This window comes from Triticum aestivum, chromosome 7B (assembly GCF_018294505.1).
Source record: "Triticum aestivum cultivar Chinese Spring chromosome 7B, IWGSC CS RefSeq v2.1, whole genome shotgun sequence".
NCBI classification, from domain to species: domain Eukaryota; kingdom Viridiplantae; phylum Streptophyta; class Magnoliopsida; order Poales; family Poaceae; genus Triticum; species Triticum aestivum.
In genome coordinates this window covers 699,016,910-699,035,899 of record NC_057813.1, presented here as the reverse complement: position 1 = coordinate 699,035,899, position 18,990 = coordinate 699,016,910, and the positions used below count along the sequence as shown (strand labels likewise).

At 49.0% G+C, this 18,990-nt stretch overlaps 1 protein-coding gene across 1 annotated transcript; it reads right to left on the bottom strand.

The window, feature by feature from the left end:
* Positions 1 to 15,010: 15,010 nt before the first annotated feature.
* LOC123155981 (two-component response regulator ORR24-like) lies at positions 15,011 to 18,768 on the bottom strand. The gene is made up of 6 exons (XM_044574157.1): positions 18,621 to 18,768; positions 18,372 to 18,524; positions 16,549 to 16,908; positions 16,384 to 16,460; positions 15,144 to 16,058; positions 15,011 to 15,049 (listed from the first exon to the last, which is right to left on the bottom strand). The coding sequence occupies exons 1-6, from the start codon at positions 18,766 to 18,768 to the stop codon at positions 15,011 to 15,013; spliced, it is 1,692 nt and encodes a 563-aa protein (XP_044430092.1).
* Between the last annotated feature and the right edge of the window lie 222 nt (positions 18,769 to 18,990).

Here is an 18,990-nt window from a genome sequence, read left to right as displayed (position 1 = left end):
AAATGCTTGGAGCGGCACCCCCGCGCCAGGGCGCGATCCCGATCTAGTATACCATAGAGCGCCCTCACCTCAGTGTTTTCGGTCTTCAGCACGAGGTCGATAGCCAAACTGTCTTTGTTGACCTTCGTGTGACCGCAGGGTAGGAGTCGACGCACCAGTCCTAGCCGCCGATAGCAAAGGTAGCAGACTTGATTGACTTGCCAACGCCAAAGCCCCTGTACTGGTGGTACCCGTCGATCTTGAAGACGTGCGTCTCGTGCGTAGTCTCGGGGGCGCGCGTCATTGCTGTCCTATGTTCGTGAGCTGTCGGACGCGGCCATTGTGGCCTCTAGGTGGGGCAGAAACTAAGCACGGTGGCGCCTGCAGCGGTGACGGGAGCCGTGGGGAAGGGGGACGGAGAGAGGGTGATTCGGAAGGCGGTAGTAGCAACGCGGGTGGTGAGAACAATCGACGGCAAGTTAGTGATTTTTGTTGCGGTCATTAGGAGATTGTCGCGCGAGACTATATGGTGAAATTGTTTCTCGTGCAAAGCTGGACTGGAGGCAGAGAATTGATATCGAGGCTTCTGTCGCTCGCATCCTCCAGGGGCGGCTCGGGCGATCCAGATCTCAGGCGTCACCGCCCCCACCGCTCCACCACGTCCCCTGCCGCTGTCGGAGAAAGTCATCGGGCTAAGCCTGCGCTGCTGACGGCGGCGGCGGGCGTTCATCTCCTCGCGCGGCGGGTGGCGGTGCCAGCCTTTCATCCCCATGTCGCGGGATCTCCGACTACTGCAGTTCGGTGGCCCTTGACTTGAGGTGCACGCGGCGGAGACGAGCGCCGGGGTGGCGGCACTGGTCTTCTTCGACGACCTTGGCGACCGCTGTGGCCGTGAGGGCGGCACGACATCTTGTTCGGACTGGTCATGGCTAAGGGCAGCTACAACGCAAGACCCCACCCGGACGTCCGTTTTGTCCGGAAATCATCTATTTGGGGTGGGAATGCGGTGGCCGATGTCCGTGTCGGGCCAGCCTGGCGTCGGGGCGCCCAGCGTGTGGCGCCAACCGCCAACTTGTTTGTGGTGGACAAAGGAAAAAACACATGCAAAAGCAAAAAAAACACTTGCAAAGGCATTTAAACTTAGCTAAATAACTTAAAACATCATTAAAAGTCCGCCGTCCTCACCGCCCAACCACAACACTTGGTTTAATTAAACATAAAATGATAAAAAAAACAAGCAAAAGATAAATGCGGTCGTCCCGCCGCCCCAGAAGACCTCGCCATAGCCTGATGCCATCGTAGCCGCCGTCTTCAGGCGCCACCATCCTCATCGTTGCTCGTGAGGTCGATGTAGGTTGGGGGCATCCACAGGTGTGGCGACGGCCCCAGATTGGGCCAGGGGCGTACTGAGCTGTCGTCCAAGGAGGCTGGGGCGTTGGCGTTGGGGGTGGCGACCATGGCGCCAGTCCACGCTCCTGATCGACCTCCTCCTTCACCTCCTGCTTGACCTCCAGCTCCGGGACGTAGACGTCCCCAGGGCGGAGAGCTCGAGCATGAACTACAGCCCCTGCCACTGCTCCTCCTCCTGGTGCGTGTACTCCGTCTCGGGGTCCTCCATGACGGCCTACAGGAGCCGTTCCTCCTCCTCGGCCGTCACGGCAGGAGGTTGCAGTGGTGGCGGTGATGGGGACGGTGACGGTGTCGGTGTCAGGCTACGGATCCTCGTGCGGCCGCGTACGCTTGGCAGGCTCGGCGTGTGAGCATGAGGCACACTGCGCGCACTGTGGGACATGTGGAGCAGGCTCCCATGACAAGCAGAGAAGGTGGTGCGGTGCATGTCGTGCTCATCTTGGAACCAGGTATCCCACACTGGTGAGTCCACGACGTACCTGCGATCAGCGAGGAGCTCGCGCGGGATCTTGGCGCGGCAACGGGAAATCTCCTGCAGGTGGGTGCGGCCTATGGCCGGCACAGGGGAATGGACCCCCGATCCGGGTGAGGAAGTCCTGGACTATGGGGTCCTCGGGGAGCTGGCCTATGTGACGTGGGCCGGACTGATGGACCGTGAAGATACGAGATAGAAGGTCTTCTCCCGTGTCCGGATGGGACTCTCCTTTGCTTGGACGGCAAGCTTGGCATCCGGATGTGTAGTTTCCTTCCTCCACAAACCGACTTTGTATAACCCTAGTCACCTCTGGTGCTTATATAAACCGGAGGGTTTAGTCCTTAGGGACAATCACAATCGTACAGGCTAGGCATCTAGGGTTTTGCCATTACGATCTCGAGGTAGATCAACACTTGTAAAGCCTATACTCATCAAAGTCAATCGAGCAGGAAGTAGGGTATTGCCTCCATTAAGAGGGCCCGAACCTGGGTAAACATCGTGTCCCCTGCCTCCTGTTACCTTCGATCCTTAGACGCACAGTTCGGGATCCCTACCCGAGATCTGCCAGTTTTGACACCGACATTGGTGCTTTCATTGAGAGTTCCACTGTGTCGTCACCAGAAGGCTTGATGGCTCCATCAATCATCCACAACAATACAACCCTAAGGGAGACCTTTTTCCCCGGCCAAATCTTTGTATTTGGCGGCTTTGCACTGCATGCCGATTCGATTGGCCATCTGGAGCAGATCGACAGCTACGCCCCTGGTCATCAGATCAGTTTTGGAAACCTAAACTATGTCGTCGACATCCGAGGATACTTGATCTTCCAAGGGTTAATGGCCTCAACCGCACCTCCAGCCTTAAATCCGGAACACCTCACCGAGTCCGAAGACGAGAATTTACAGCCCGCTGGACTCTCCGCAGCCATAGAGCTCAACACCGGAGATACGGAGGGGATCGTTTCACCGGTAGGTCCGGAGTCACACCATGCTCCCTTCATCAACATGAAGCTGGACTCACCCCCGAACACCGGCTCCGAACTCTCGAGGCCCGTGTTATACGAGCTCAGCAGGGAACTCCTGTCCCGCCCTGCTCCACGGATTCTCGCTTCCCGGTCCAAACCTCACTCTTAAACGAGGCCCTGGACTTAATGCGATCTCTTGCCATTACAGAAGGATCGCTGCCGAACTAAGCCCGGCCTACACTAGGGGCTGAGAGCAGGGAATTTTACGTCCCACCCGCGACCCACTTCATAGCCACTGTCGAGGACTTAACCGACATGCTCAATTACGCTTCCGAATACATTGACGGCATGGACGATGATGCCGGAGAAAAACAAAGCCAGAACCCACCGTTTACCGGATGCTGGATGGCTACTTCCACATATGACGTATACATGGTGGACACACCCAAACAGGATGACAGCGAAGGTGGGAAGGATCCAGTCAAGGAACTGTGGCACCAACAAAGTTTCGATGTCAGCAGGGCCGCTCTAAAACGCATCGCGCAAAAGAAAGCAATACCGGCACCGGCGACAACAATACTCCGGATAATGCCGAAGACCAAGAAGCCACTATCGAACCAACATCCGAGCATGATGATTGGGAGGATGGGCAAGTCAACCCCGACGATCCCATCAGGAACAAGGGCTCGTAGGATAGTAACTACTTACCAACCTCCGAAGAGGACGAGAGCCTCGGCGACGACGAATTCATCATGCCAGAGGAACCCCTCGAACAAGAGCGCTTTAAGCACTGGCTAATAGACACTGCAAGAAGCCTGAAAAAGAAGCAGCGGCGGCTTCAAGCTAATCAGGATCTGCTCAATGACAAATGGACTGATGTCCTGGCAGTCGAGGAATACGGCCTCGAACACCCAACCAAGAGTTACCCGAAGCACAAGCTGCTACCCCAATTCGAGGACAAGGCCCCAGAGCCTATATCGCCCACGCATAACCATGCTGACGGACCTGACCGACCACCACGTGGCTGGGACAGAGCGGCAACTCAAGTCGAAAACCAGCCTGCGCCACCCCGCCATAAAGGCAGAGAGACGGCAGCTGCGGGATACACTTATGACCTACGACAGGACCTGGCTAATAGAGCCGGTCAGACCAGATCAATATATGGATCAAGGGGTCGTGCCCCAGCGCGAGAAGACAGCCATCAAGCCTGGCGTGATAAGTACAACTTCACCCGGGCTGAAAACCGCATACGGACTCCATCAAAACTGCGTCGTGACGTTGCCCGATATAGAAGCGCCGCACACCCCCTATGCTTCACTGATGAGGTAATGGAGCACCAGTTCCCAGAAGGGTTTTAACCTGTGAACATCGAATCATATGATGGCACAATAGATCTCGTAGTATGGATTGAAGATTTTCTTCTCCATATTCAGATGGCTCACGGTGACGATCTACATGCCATCAAATACCTCCCCCTCAAACTTAAGGGACCAGCTCGACACTGGTTAAACAGCCTCCCAGAAAACTCTATTGGAAGCTTGGAAGATCTGGAGGATGCCTTTAGAGACAACTTTCAGGGCACTTATATCCGGCCTCCGGACGCCGATGACCTCAGTCACATAGTCCAGCAGCCCGGAGAGTCAGCCAGAAAATTCTGGACCCGGTTCCTAACAAAAAAGAACCAAATTGTTGATTGTTCGGACACCGAGGCTCTAGCAGCCTTTAAACACAGCATCCGCGATGAATGGCTTGCCCGACACCTCGGCCAAGAAAAGCCAAAGTCCATGGCAGCCCTCACATCACTCATGACCCGCTTTTGCGCAGGCGAAGATAGCTGGCTTGCCCGTAGCAGCAATAGTACCAGCGATACTGGCACTTCTGAAGCAAGGAGCAGAAACGGCAGGCCCCGACGCAACAAAAACAAGCGTCGGAGCAACACTGACAATGCCGAAGAAACGGCGGTCAACACCGGATTCAGTGGCTCCAAACCCGGTCAGCGGAAGAGGCCATTCAAAAGAAACAAAGATGTTTCATCTACCCTAGACTGAATACTCGGTCAACCTTGCCAAATTCACGGCACCCGAACAAGCCCGCCAACCATACCAACAGAAGTTGTTGGGTCTTTAAACAGGCTGGCAAGTTAAGCACCAGGGAAAGGGTCGCCCAGCGAGGATGACGACGAGGAGCCTCACCTATCGAACATAAGAGGACAGAAGAAATTTCCCCCTGAGGTCAAGACGGTGAACATGATATACGCTACTGACATCACCAAAAGGGAACGCAAGCGTGCGTTAAGGGACGTCTATGCGATAGAGCCAGTCGCCCCAAAATTCAACCCATGGTCAGCATGCCCGGTCACTTTTGATCGCAGGGACCATCCGACCGGTATCCATCATGGAGGTTCAGCCGTATTGGTCCTCGACCCAATTATCGATGGATTCCACTTCACGAGAGTCCTCATGGATGGCGGCAGCAGTCTTAACCTGCTCTATCAGGACACAGTCCGGAAAATGGGTATTGACTCGTCAAGAATCAAGCCCACCAAAACTACCTTTAAAGGAGTAATACCTGGTGTAGAGGCCCTCTACACTGGCTCAATCACATTGGAAGTCGTCTTCGGTTCACCAGACAACTTCCGGAGCGAAGACTTGATCTTCGACATTGTCCTTTTCGAAGTGGCTACCATGCACTGCTCGGGCGAACCGTGTTTGCCCGCTTCAATGCGGTCCCGCACTATGCTTATCTAAAACTCAAGATGCCAGGACCACGCGGTGTTATAACAGTTCATGGAAACATGGATCGCTCCCTCCGTACTGAGGAACACACCGCGGCCTTCGCAGTGGAAGTATAGGTCAGCCTTATCAAGCCAAACCCCACATCGACAGTCAAGCCCCCGGACCCTGTCAAACGAGTCCGAACTACCCGGCAGAATGATAGTCCAGCTCGTAGGAGCTCGATTACCAATTCGGCTTCTGTCTTAGCTCCAATCGAACTATGGCATATGTACCGCATGCACATAACTATGCACTAAAGATACCATGGGCGACGATGGAGGCATATCAAGGATAAAGTCCACAATATGGCTCCACCGTACCTGGACCCCCATATCTATCCTTTTCTTAAAACTTCATTTTTATTTTCTTTTTTTTAGGTTCCATACAACCCATCTCACCTATTTATGGTGCCAAGAGCCCTTTTCCCGGCCCTTGAGGAAAACCTACTCATTAATCCTCTCAAAGGATCACACACCAAGGCGAAAAGCAGCGCAGATGTACGGCAGAGTACCTAAAGGATCTTCAAAGATCACCTACTCCCCATTTTAGCACCTGCACGCAGCTTTCTCTTTCGCCCGACATGTAAAATAGCCTCGATGCTTATAGAATTACCTGTACAAATACGTTTTGACGTATCAATCAGACTATATTGGAAACAGTTTTTCGCCCAAACTATTCGGTACTGGCTTATTCCCAAATCTGTATTCCCTCTTCTTTTTCGTCCGATTGTCATGTACACCTCGGCATGACCTAAATCGCCAGGGGCTCCATTCAGCCACGATTTCTTAAAAATAACATAGGTCCGAACCCTTTTACAGTGCAATTCGGTATCCCGAATCTAGCATTATATGCATCGGCTCCGAATCATGTCTTGGATCAATAGTTGGGTTGCCCGGCTCCTGTGGTTACTACCTTCCGTTCCGATTGTTCGGCTAAGGAAGTAAAGGGAGAACTACTGCGATTGTGTTTCTGGTTAGCCGAATAAACACCTCAGTAGAGAAAGCCGAAAACTGAGTATCGTGATGTGGCGAGAGCTGGTCAGCTATTCGTTGACTCAGTATAAATCTACTGCAATTTTTTCCGCGTCACACGAAGGACTGGTTTTTACCTGGTCAGGTGTCTACAGCAACCAAGTTCAGATAACCGAACAATACCAGGGGTTGCGCCTACAATCTTATTGTCAAACTCCTATGGCTAAGCGAGAGTGATAAAGCCGCATAGTCTGATTGCCTGGTTCGCCGCACTAGCACCTCCTTCAAGGACCAAGTCGTTGGGTTAAGTGTGTTTTTGTGCTGTTCCGAACACCCCCGTACTACCTACAAGAGGGGCTAAAGCTGATGACTGGCCAACTCTCAGATTCAATAAATGGCTGCAACTGAGAGAAAATAATTGCAGATGAAACCAGAAGAATATTATACAAACGACTTTTTTTCATCAATACAAAGTTCGGGCAGCACATATACATTTATTAAAAAATAATGTCCTTCGAACACTGGCCCTCTACAATGCGGGATCCTTCAACGACGTCGTTGAAATACCGCTCCGGTGTGCGATGCTCCTTGCCTGCGGGCGGTCCCTCGGTTGCCAGACTGGTGGCATTCATCTTTGCCCACTGCACCTTGACACGGGAGAAGGCCATCCGGGCACCTTCGATACAAACTGACCGCTTTATAGCGTCAAGCCATGGGCAGGCATCAACCAGCTGCTTCACAACCCAAAGTAGCTACTTGGTATGGGTTCGGCTGGCCAAAGACGGACTATAACATCCTTCATGGCCAGTTCGTCTACCCTATGTAGCTCGGTCAGCTGTTTCAGCTGATCACTGAGGGGCACAGGATGCTCTGGCACAAGGTACTGCGACCAGAATAGCTTCTCTATCGAGCTCCCCTCTTTGGCTCGGAAGAAATCCGCGGCATCAGCAACACTTCGGGGAAGATCCGCAAACGCTCCTGGAGAACTCCAAATGCGTGTCAGTAAGGTGTACTTTCTCCTCAAAATTTTGCTCTGCATATTAAATGCCTTACCCAACGCGATCTGCTTGGCCTCTCGGATCTCCCGACAAGCGCCTTGGCTTCAATCCGGGCCTCCTTGGCACTTTGGAGCGCCGTGGCAAGTTCACTGTCTCGATACGACACCTTGCGCTCCAAGGACTCATCTTTACTTATAGCATCAGTAAGCTCTTGTTGGACTTCCTCCAACCTCGCTTCATGTTTTTGGCCGGCGGTTCGTTCCTCGTCTTCCTCCTTCTTGGCCTCAACCAGCGCATTCTTGAGGGCTTCGACCTCAGACGTGTCAACTGTGAGCATAATCATAAAGCTTAGTTAGATAACAAATTGGAACTCATATCATTTCAGATATGCTTCGGTATCGCATACCTTGCTTTTCCTCCAACTTCCACTTTATTTCGGATACTTCGGTGGCATGCGAGGTTGCTGCTTGCATCTAAGCCTGCTCGTCAAACGGGACATGTTTGTTAGCTCCAGTCAAGCATTATTCGATCCTCTGTTCGGCCTTTCCTCACAAAACGCCGAACAGAGTCTCAGGGGCTACTATCTATACACAGGCATTCCTTTTAAATAGTCAAAAATATATTATGTCACATACCTCAAAGCCTGATAAGAGGCTGGCATAGGCTTCGTTCGGTCCACTCTTAGCGGACCAAACCTTTTCAACCACCGTACCCATAAGGGTATGGTGTTCCTCCACAATGGAAGCACTCTGAACCGCTTCCACCAGAGTGTGCGATGCCTCCGGATTGATAGAGGACACGGGTGGAGATGGCGCGCCCCCTTCTCTCGAAGGAGGCTGCTGGCCCAATTCCGGAGCCGTATGGGTCTTCGGAATAATATTTGGTTGGGGGCCAAATTGAGCATGGCCCCCGTCGTCGGTCTCCGTGGGGGTCGATTTCCGCCTCTCTTCGGCGACAGAGGGATTACTCTCCGTCGCCACCTTCACGGTCTCCCGCATCTCCCTGTGACCTGGAGAGGTTCTACGGGACAACACTTTGGTGTTGTCTGTGGTGGTGGATGGAGAGACCTGCGGAGGCGAATCGCTCTCCATTGCGTTCGGCCCCAGCGAGTTCCCAGATGACGACGATCATTGGGGGAGATCGCGAGCCGGACTGCAATGCGCAATTCTGTGTGTTAAAATAATAAGGCACAAATTCGGATATATGTACGGTGTCTTCGAATACTTACGATCCGGCAAAGGGCTTCGGCCTAGGGTGCCACTCGGGGATGGCATCGGCATCCGCTTCAGAATTGTCCAAAAGGAAGGGTTTCCCCTTCTTGGTCGCCTCCGCCTCCTGATCCATGGAAGCCGCCCTTTTCTTCTTTCCCCCCTTAAGGGGAGAATTGCTCTCTTCCTCCTCTACATCTTTGTCATGCACTACTAGGAAAAGGGCTATAGATGGAATTGACACTAATGGCGCACCAGACATGTGGTGCGCCATTACTATATACTAATGGCGCACCATGTGTTGGTACGCCATTAGTGTCCAAATACTAATGGCGCACCACATCACAGGTGCGCCATTAGTAAAAAAAATTTAAAATTTTTGTCAAAACTACTAATGGCGCACTGTGGGAGTGGTGCACCATTACTAGTTGAACTAGTAATGGCACACCATGCCACGGTGCGCCATTAGTAACTTGGCCACCACTTCCACCGAATGCACCCCCCCGGTGGATCGCCTTTTCAGTTTTAAAAAAAATAAAAGAAAATGATGAAAATGTCAAAAAAATAAAAGAAAATAAGTTTCCCATGTGATATGTGGTCTAGTTGTTGGGAAAATTTGCAAATATGAATTTCGACTTCATTTGCAAAATCTCTCGAGAATTTGTAGAAATGGGCATAACTTTTGCATACTAACTCGGATGAAAAAGTTTTTTATATGAAAAATCATCTACTCGAAAAGTTACATCCGAATTTAACCAGGGGAACCCCGTTAAACTTTTTCAAAATCCTCAAAAACCTAACAGAAAAAAAAGATACGGAGCTTTTAAGATCTGGAGAGGCAAAAAATTCAAAAAAAATTCAAACTCACTAATGGCGCACCTGCCCATGGTGCGCCATTAGTATCTTCCCGCCTTCAAAATTTAAAATAAGTCAAAAAAATAAAAAAATAAAAAGTTACTAATGGCACACCTGCCCATAGTGCGCCATTAGTATCTTCCCGCCTTCAAAATTCAAAATAAGTCAAAAAAATAAAAAAAAAGTTACTAATGGCGCACCGGCCCATGGTGCGCCATTAGTATCTTCCCGCCTTCAAAATTCAAAATAAGTCAAAAAAATAAAAAAAAAGTTACTAATGGCGCACCTGCCCACGGTGCACCATTACTATGTCGTATATATGGCTGGGCGCACCTCCTCCACTCCACCTCTCCTCCACTCCATCTCCTCATCTCCTCTCCTCCACTCCATCTCCTCCTCTCCTCTCCTCCACTCCTTCTCCTCCTCTCCTTCTTCTCCTCTCCGGCGACCTCCTCCTCCTCTCCGGCGACCTCCTCCTCTCCGGGAACCTCCTCCTCCCTCCTCTCCTCCCCTCCCCTCCCCTCACGGTTTCTCCTTCCTCCTCTCCGGTGAGCTCCTCCTCCCTCCTCTCCTCCCATTCCCTCATGTTTTCTCCTTCCTCCTCTCCGATGCTTCGGTGAACTCCTCTCCGACGACCTCCTCCTCCTCTCCGGCGATGTAGGCAAGCGCCTCTCCGGTAACCTCCTCCTCCTCCTCTCCGGCGAACTCCTCTCCGGCAAAAGAACACGGCAAAAGAACATACAAGATCCAAAAACAGGAACAAAATTTGAAATAATATCGTGCCAAAAAACGAGCAAAAAAAACTAGCAAAAAATGGGCAAAACAATCACGATCCGGATCCAAATTCAAAATTCAAAAATAGCAATGGCGCACGGTGGGGGTTAGACGGTGCACCACTACTATTTTCCCGCCTTCAAAATTCAAAAATACTAATGGCGCACCGTGCCCTATACTAATGGCGCACCAGTGGCCTATACTAATGGCGCACTGTGGCCTATACTAATGGCGCATCAGTGGTGCGCCATTAGTAAAAATTACTAATGGCGTGCTAGTAATGGCGCACCAGTGATGCGCCATTAGTAGGCAAAACTGGTGCGCCATTAGTAGGCCTTTTCCTAGTAGTGATGAGAGTAGGAGGTCTCGGTATCTTCGGACACAACGTCCGAAGCGCCCTTTCAGCGGAGGCCACCTATGGCCTCCTTGCCTTTCTTCTTGGCCTTCTTCTCCGACGCCTATTACTGCGTCGGAACCAGCATCTTCGTCAACAAATAGATGGCTGGGTCTTCGGGCAGCGGAGCTGGACATCAGATTATGCTCCGCCTTCTTTGTCCAGCCCTATGGGAGTAATGGAAAGTTCAATATACTCCTTTGATTTGCAAATTAAAATCATCATAAAAACTTATGGAAGTGGTCGGACGAGCGCAGTCAAGGTCGCGGTCTTCGGTTGTTTCCGGCCACTACTTTTGAGCCTTGAAGAGTAGCTTCCATATGTCTTCGTGCGTCATGCCGAAGAATCGCTGCAGGGTCCGAGGACCAGCCGGGTCGAATTCCCACATATGTTGAGTCCGGCATTGACAAGGGAGAATTCAGCAAAAAAGCATCACCTGAATCACGCTGGCAAGGCTGGTGTTCTTGTTTATCATGCCCTTGACGCGGCTCTCCAGCGCCGTTACCTTGTCAAGCGACTCCTAGTCTAGGCCCTTATTGAGCCAGGGTGTCTGCATCGGGGGCCCGGACTTGAATTAAGGAGCGGTGGCCCATGTGGTATCGTGGGGTTCCGTGATATAGAACCACCCCTGCTGCCATCCCTTGACGGACTCCACGAAGGTCCCCTTTCGCTAGGTGACGTTGGGGAGTTTGCTCACCATGGCGCCGCCGCACTCCGCATGTTGGCCTTCGACCACCTTCGGCTTCACATTGAAGACCTTGAGCCATAGACCAAAGTGGGGAGGGACGCAGAGGAATGCCTCACACACGACGATAAATGTCGAAAGGTTGAGGAAAGAATTTGGGGCTAGAGCATGAAAATCTAACCCATAGTAAAACATAAGGCCGCGGACGAAAGGATGAAGGGGAAACCCTAGTCCGTGTAGGAAATGAGGGATGAACACTACCCTCTCATTAGGCTTCAGAGTGGGAATGATCTACTTTTTGGCAGGGAGCCGGTGGATTATATCCGCGGCCAGGTACCCAGCTTCCCGGAGCTCCTTGATGTTCTCCTCTGTAATAGAGGAAGCCATCCACTTGTCCTACGCTCCAGATCTATACATGGTTGGGGTATTTGGTGGCAATGGAAAAGATTGGGACTTGGGCGCTAGAGCTCGAATGGCAGATGGGCTGAGGAGGAAGAAGGCGTGGGGTAAAAAGACAGATCCTTATCTTCTTATAGAGGCACTGGATGTCAAGCACCCTCTCACAAGCCTTAAATCTCGCCTATTCCCAAGGGGACGTGTGAACGGCACGGTTGGATTACCCAAACCCCTATTGACGGGAATCCCGTGATAAGGGGACACGATCCATGCTTTGACGAAGACGTGTCTATGACCGTGCCTCGAAATACGAAGCGAGGGTTGTGAAACAGTTCAGCATAATAACAAGGCCAAGGCATAACGCCTCACCAGAAGAATGACCTATGGACGTGACTTACTTCGTTTCGAATATTCTTTGCCCTTATAGCTTAAGGCTGTAATTATTTAACAGAACCGGATACAACTATTTTGCATGGAGAACTGCATTGGAGTATTCGGAGAAGGAACCTGCCTTACAATGCCGAAAACAATCTATGCGTCGAATACATCGTCATTGAAGCCCGGTTCAGGGGCTACTGAGGGAGTCCTGGACTATGGGGTCCTCGGGGAGTCGGCCTATGTGACGTGGGCCGGACTGATGGACCGTGAAGATACGAGATAGAAGGTCTTCTCCCGTGTCTGGATGGGACTCTCCTTTCCGTGGACGGCAAGCTTGGCGTCCGGATGTGTAGTTTCCTTCCTCCACAAATCAACTTTGTATAACCCTAGTCACCTTTGGTGCTTATATAAACCGGAGGGTTTAGTCCTTAGGGACAATCACAATCGTACAGGCTAGGCATCTAGGGTTTAGCCATTACGATCTCGAGGTATATCAACTCTTGTAACCCCTATACTCATCAAAGTCAATCAAGTAGGAAGTAGGGTATTACCTCCATTAAGAGGGCCCGAACCTGGGTAAACATTGTGCCCCCTGCCTCCTGCTTCCTTCGATCCTTAGACGCACAATTCGGGACCCCTTACCTGAGATCTGCCGGTTTTGACACCGACACCGGGCTCAGATGCCACCATTGGGGAGGTGGGCATCTGACCACGGCAGCAAAGTGTCTGTCTCCTAGTACTGACGACACACCTTGATGCTGACGTAGGACCTGAAGCGTTGCGCGGCTACCGGAGGGGAGATGGAGAACAAAGCCGGAGACGTCGAGTGGCTGGTTGCGCTAACAGAAGAGGAGCCCGCCTCGTGGCCGTGCTTGGCCTTCTTGCCCGGGTGCCACCTCCAGAACCCCATGGCCGGCGGGGGAGCGAGGTCGACGGTGGCTAGGGTTTTGGTGTCTCCGATGGGGGAGGTAATGGTGGGGCAGTGGTGGGGAAGTGGATGAGGACGGTGACTAGAGTCCACAGCTTGCCCATAGAAAAGGACGCGGCCGGGGGGAGGGGGGTGTCTGTGTGGCTGACTTGTAGGCCCAACCACTTGTGCACATTGATTGCGGGCGGTGGGAGATAGTTGGACCACCTACACGTGGGCCCCCCACGGACGTGTGCCCTGTCCGTTCGTTGTCCATGCGACCGCAAAGCTGGCCCAAGTATGCGCGTGGAATGGGTCGAGCCGGACCGAAAACAGACAAATTTTGAGGATGGGGTTGCGCGTTGGGCCGGGTCGTTTGTCCGTTTGGGGGTAAACGGACGCGGGCGGACCGGATGGGGTCTAGTGTTGGAGTTGCCCTAAGCCCCTCATCTCCGTGTGGTGCAGGTAGTGACGGCGGTGTCCGTTTAGATCTCCGGCGTGTTGTTGGGAGCCGGCAGGCGACCGCGTAGGGGTTGTTATTCTGTCTAATAATGTGTGCTTCAGTGATAAGTAAAACTATGCTTCTCAAATAGGAAAATACAGCATGTGCTTCCATGAGAAACACAAATCGTGAAGGAACAAATTTACTTCCATAGAAAAGTAGAATGATGCTTCTGCGAAAAAAGCGCAAAGGACACTCTGTGCTTCCTCGAGAAGCATAGATTTTGTTCCATAAAAAGCACATTCTTTGTTGCAAAAATCTGTGAAAACCACAATCGTGCTTACGGGTTATGGATTTTTTTCAATAAAAATATGGTTGCTAATTCTTATTTATTTTTGTTTTTCTTCCTCAAAATTATTATCTATATTTGGTTTCCACTTTTTCCGGTTTTTCCGAATTTTCGTGAAAAAAAGTTGATCGGAAGTCATTAACATGGGATCAAGGTTTGTGAAAAAGGTTTGGAATTGGGACGCAGTGTTCACGAGCAAAAACTTTATGAATTAACGAATCTAAAAAATGAACTCCGAGGTTGTGACAAGTAGCGCACAGTGTGCCACTTGTCAGCTCAGCTCGTAAGAAGGTGGGAAGTGACCTTTGCAAGGGAAAACCCTGAACTAGTGTTTTCACTATATCTCGCCCGTATCGAGAGAACCATTCTTCTCGCCTCTGATGCGAGGCTAGCGGGCCAGCCCATATACGATAGTTCCAAGATACGATTTTAGGAAAGTTAACCGATTTCTTTTCCATTCACCAAAGTGTTCGCTCTTTGCATTGAAATACGATTTGGACATGATTTCGATGCTTTGTTGGTCCTTTTGTACGGCGTGCAATAATATGGCCAGATAGCTACATTTCCAAAATGTCCATATGTCTTTATTTGTGACTTCTAGTGAAAATTTGAACAAAAGTTATGGATGAATAACATACGGCTCTAATGAAGAGTAACACATGGCAGTTAGTACTCCAACTCGAGGTAAAAACATGATGGGCCACAAACAAGTTTATCCCAGGTATAAAGGGTGCCTTGTTACTATAGGCTTCAAGAAACATTAATGTTTTGATTATCAGGATGCTGACCCTACTATAAAAGCTTCCACCATAAGAATTAGGCACAATAGTCTCCAAAGGGTGGTGTTTATGCTTGTTGTGCAGACCACGTCAATTCTCAATGTTATGCAAGAGGAAGTGTATCTCAAAGAACCACTGGTATATGAAGGTGGCTACACATATCACTATGTTTGCAAACTTGTCAAAGCACTCTATTGCCTTAAAGAGGCCCCTCGAGCATGATACTCTTGATCAAGCATGTCACGCGTTGAGAGGGTTAACATACAGAACTATCATGCTTCTTCCACGATAGCATCATCTCCAGTGAAATCCTACATTGAGAGAAAAGTGTTATTTAAATACACATGTCCAACTCAACAATTCATATGCAGCGCATAGATTCATACAAATGAGAAAAGTTCTTACTTCCATGTGCATGTTGGAAAACATATCATCCATTGATAAGGCATTGATTTCATTCAGTTGATCATTTAGAGGTTGCTGCTCAAGTGTGCCTTCTTGCATAGGGACAATGCTAGCTCCATCCCCGCCATCAAGTAGCTGAGTCAATGGGACGAAATCGTCTGGCTGAAGGTTGTGAAGCATCGAAGTAGTTCTTTCACTATTTACCACATGAGTATCTTTCATTGAAGTTCTACTTGCATCAAGTGTAGAGCTACCATTCAACATCGTTCCTACTGAGCTTGTGTTGCTTGCCATGTTGAATGGTGCCATCTGCTCAATGATGCCTCCCATTGATGTGGTATTGCTTATGAATGGTGTCATTTCATTTTGCAGAGGCAGCCGGCCAGTTGACATTGCATAGCTCTCCTGTGGTGGGACGAGAGACGACCTCCCGCCACCAACTATTCTGTTTGCAAAGGAACTTTGAAGATTGGAAGGGGTTTTGCCTTTGCTTATCTCCATTAGCTTGCCACGCATGAGGTCAGCATAGGAATTACTATAATTGCATGAAGGAAATTCATCTAACATTATCTCATTGGGTATGTTGTTGTATAGGCTCACGGGAGGGTCACCAAAACCTGTGAATCTTCTCGCATCCGATGGTTGTTTCCCAACATACCTCGACATTCTACCATCATGGAGGTATGACCCCATGTAGAAGTTGCTTTGGATGTTCATCGGCGAAGCCACATGACCCGTTGCACCATAATTGTTTGTACTCCAAGACGAAGTGTCGCCAGATGACACACTCCACCTTCCATGTTCATGATTATGCATTAAATTGCCCTTGTTGTTCATGTTGTACGATGAGTTCCTTCTTTCATATGCATCACTAGAGGGATTTGAGTTGACTCTTTTTAAGTACAATCTATACTTCTGAAATAAAAAGATAGACAAAATAACAAGTTATGAGATGGATGTTCGTCGGATAGAAATAACGATAAACATGTGAGTACAAAAAGAACTGAATATATTGCATGGGTAAAAAAACTCCTAAAAATGGGGCATTAATTATATGAGATAAGTCTCGCATTTTAAGGGACAAATTAATTAAAATTACACTTCATGATAGTTGCATTACTAGACCTTTAACTAATACGTTCCCCGGAAAATAAAAGCTTGCACTTATATATGACAAAATGTTAGACTATGAATAATAGTAACAAAACATAGAAATTAAGCATAAATGTCGAAAATAAACCTGTAGATGACTCGCGATATTCTCTCTGCTGAGGCAATCCACATTCATCAGCTCCAATACCTTTTTTGGAACAGCCCCTGCAATTATGTAATAAAAAATTATAATGAAAATATCGAGCAGCCACCAGCATTGTCGATGAATGAGGCACAAGATGTGAATTCTTACTATCAAGGCCGATCTGGTTGATAGCTTCTAGAAACTTGTTATGCAACTCAATTGTCCATGTCACCCTGGGCTTTCTGTGGGTGGAGGATATATGTGTGCTCTCATTGTTCTCGTTAGAATCATCTCCAACATTTCTCTTATTCCCCGAGTACTTACTCTTGTCAGCAGTCGCTGGTTGTACTCTCTGGACATCACTGTCATGATCGCTGATGTGGCCTATTGCTTTTGGATTTCTCCACCTTTGAACATGTTGCCATATGTTTTTGAGCTCATGGGCACACACTGGCTTCACCATAAAGTCGGACGCGCCATGATCTATCCCCTTCATCACAACCTTCTTGTCGCAATCGAGGGATAGCACTGCATGCCATATGACCAATGACTTAGACTTAGAATTCAGAAATTCAAACAAATCTATGAAGTGAATATATGTTTTGGTCAAAGTGCCTATAGACAAAAAAAGCATTTCAATGTTAAGTTTATAATTCTGCTTCAATGCAAACTAAATGGGAAAAAAATCACACATTCAATAGGAAGATACGAATATAATGGCTAAAACAATAATGGTAACACAATGCCTAAGCCATATCACAACCTGAATATCCAGTACTACTATTGGCAGTCAACGATGTTTCTCTAGCATACTAGGTAACATCTACGGGGCCACGTAACGCTCTAAGCATTTTATGTAATCACACTCATACTAGTTTTAAAACATTAAGCACCATTGTCAATAGCTTTTTTTATTAGAACTAGCTAATTGTCGGTGCTTGCCAGGGGGCATACATATTCTACATGATAATTTCCATAATTAATGTGGTCCTCCTGTCCAGTGCTCGATGATACTTTTCAAAATTAACGTGATACTCCCGTCTATAGAATGATACACTCCATAATTAACGTGGTCCTCTCGTCCAATGCTCGATGATACTTTTTATAAATTAATGTCTATATAATTGACATGTGTAATTAACTATATAGCTAATTAATTGCATGCAGCTGTGGGCGAGGCGGAGATTGGGCAAGAATTATCTAGGACGATTTTTGGGCATTAATAGTAGAGATTCAGGAAAATAAGTATGTGTGGTTGCACGTTCTGTGAAGGCAATTTGACTACAAGTTAGTGTGCTTGTTCAGAGTCAACAAATATGCAGTATTGTAGGTATTACCCATGGTTAACCTACTCGATGTATGTACCTAAAAGTGGAACTCCTACTTTATATGCTATTCTCGAGAGTAAATAGTCATAAGGAGTAACAACTTTAAAGAGAATGAAGATGAGTAGTAATCTTAATAATATCAATACAACATAGGTATTTCTTAATTGTAGTATTCATGCCATTGGTTTCGGCAACAAACCGACACTGTGTCCCCTACTAACTCATGTGTCGCTCCACCTCCGCTCTCCTACCCCACTCACCATCCGATCGGACGGATGGTTAGATAGGATCCCATTGATTTGGGCTAGAAACGGACACTACATCCCTACTAACTCATGTGTCGCTCCACCTCCGCTCTCCTACCCCACTCGCCATCCGATCGGACGGATGAACGGTTAGATGGGACCCCGTTGGTTCGGACTCAGTGGGGATCCCGTTCTTTAGAACTCTTCCAAGTTAGCAATAGAGTGTGGGTGCCGTGCATGTGTATGTGGTTTCATAAAATCATCCTAAACATATAGGATCTCACTGCCCAAAGAAATTAATACCCTCTCAGGGTATCTCCAAGATTGAGGAGTAAAAGTACATTCTTAAAAACAATTGTCAGTGCTCATTGATGCAAAACACAAAAAATCGACTTTGGATTGAGAGCAATGAGAATACTGATGACGGGCAGATCCATCTCGAGGCGGATGAGCTCGAGGAGCTTGAAGCCGTCCATGTCCGGCATGCACACGTCGGTGATGACCAGGTCGAACTGCTGCTTCCCGGCCATGAGCATCCTCAGCGCCGTCTTTGCATCCATCACCGTTGTTGCTGCATAGCCGCAAGCATTATTGGCAGAGAAACAAATAGATCACAAGGCCCTGATTCTAATGGACTATGGCAAAGTGGAGGGATCAAGAGACTCACGTTGGTATTTCCAGCGGCGCAAGAGGGCTTCTAGTACCTTGAGGCAGACGCGGTCGTCGTCAACGACGAGGACGCGTAACCCCTCGGGAAACTTGTCCTCCGCCGCATTCACCATCATCTGCCTTCGGTCTCCCCCCATCGTGGCCATGTTCTCCGAACTTCTTCCCACCTGGAAAAGCAAATGCCATCAAGAAAAATACTGATTAAAAAACAAATCAACGCAAACCTCAAAGCCATCTAAGAACACAACACAAAACCTATATTAGCTTCCTCGTCTCAGGACTCAACTGAAGTTACTGAACAAACCGGATTTCAGAGTCGTGAGATGGACTGGACGATGCACGGCGTCTATTTATAGGGGTAGAGGGGT

Coding starts and splice junctions, on each gene's coding strand:
- LOC123155981 (XM_044574157.1), bottom strand. CDS start 18,768: ATGGCCACGATGGGGGGAGACCGAAGGCAGATGATGGTGAATGCGGCG. Junction 18,525..18,620: donor GCGCCGCTGGAAATACCAAC/GTGAGTCTCTTG, acceptor GCGGCTATGCAG/CAACAACGGTGATGGATGCA. Junction 16,461..16,548: donor CAACCAGATCGGCCTTGATA/GTAAGAATTCAC, acceptor ACATAATTGCAG/GGGCTGTTCCAAAAAAGGTA.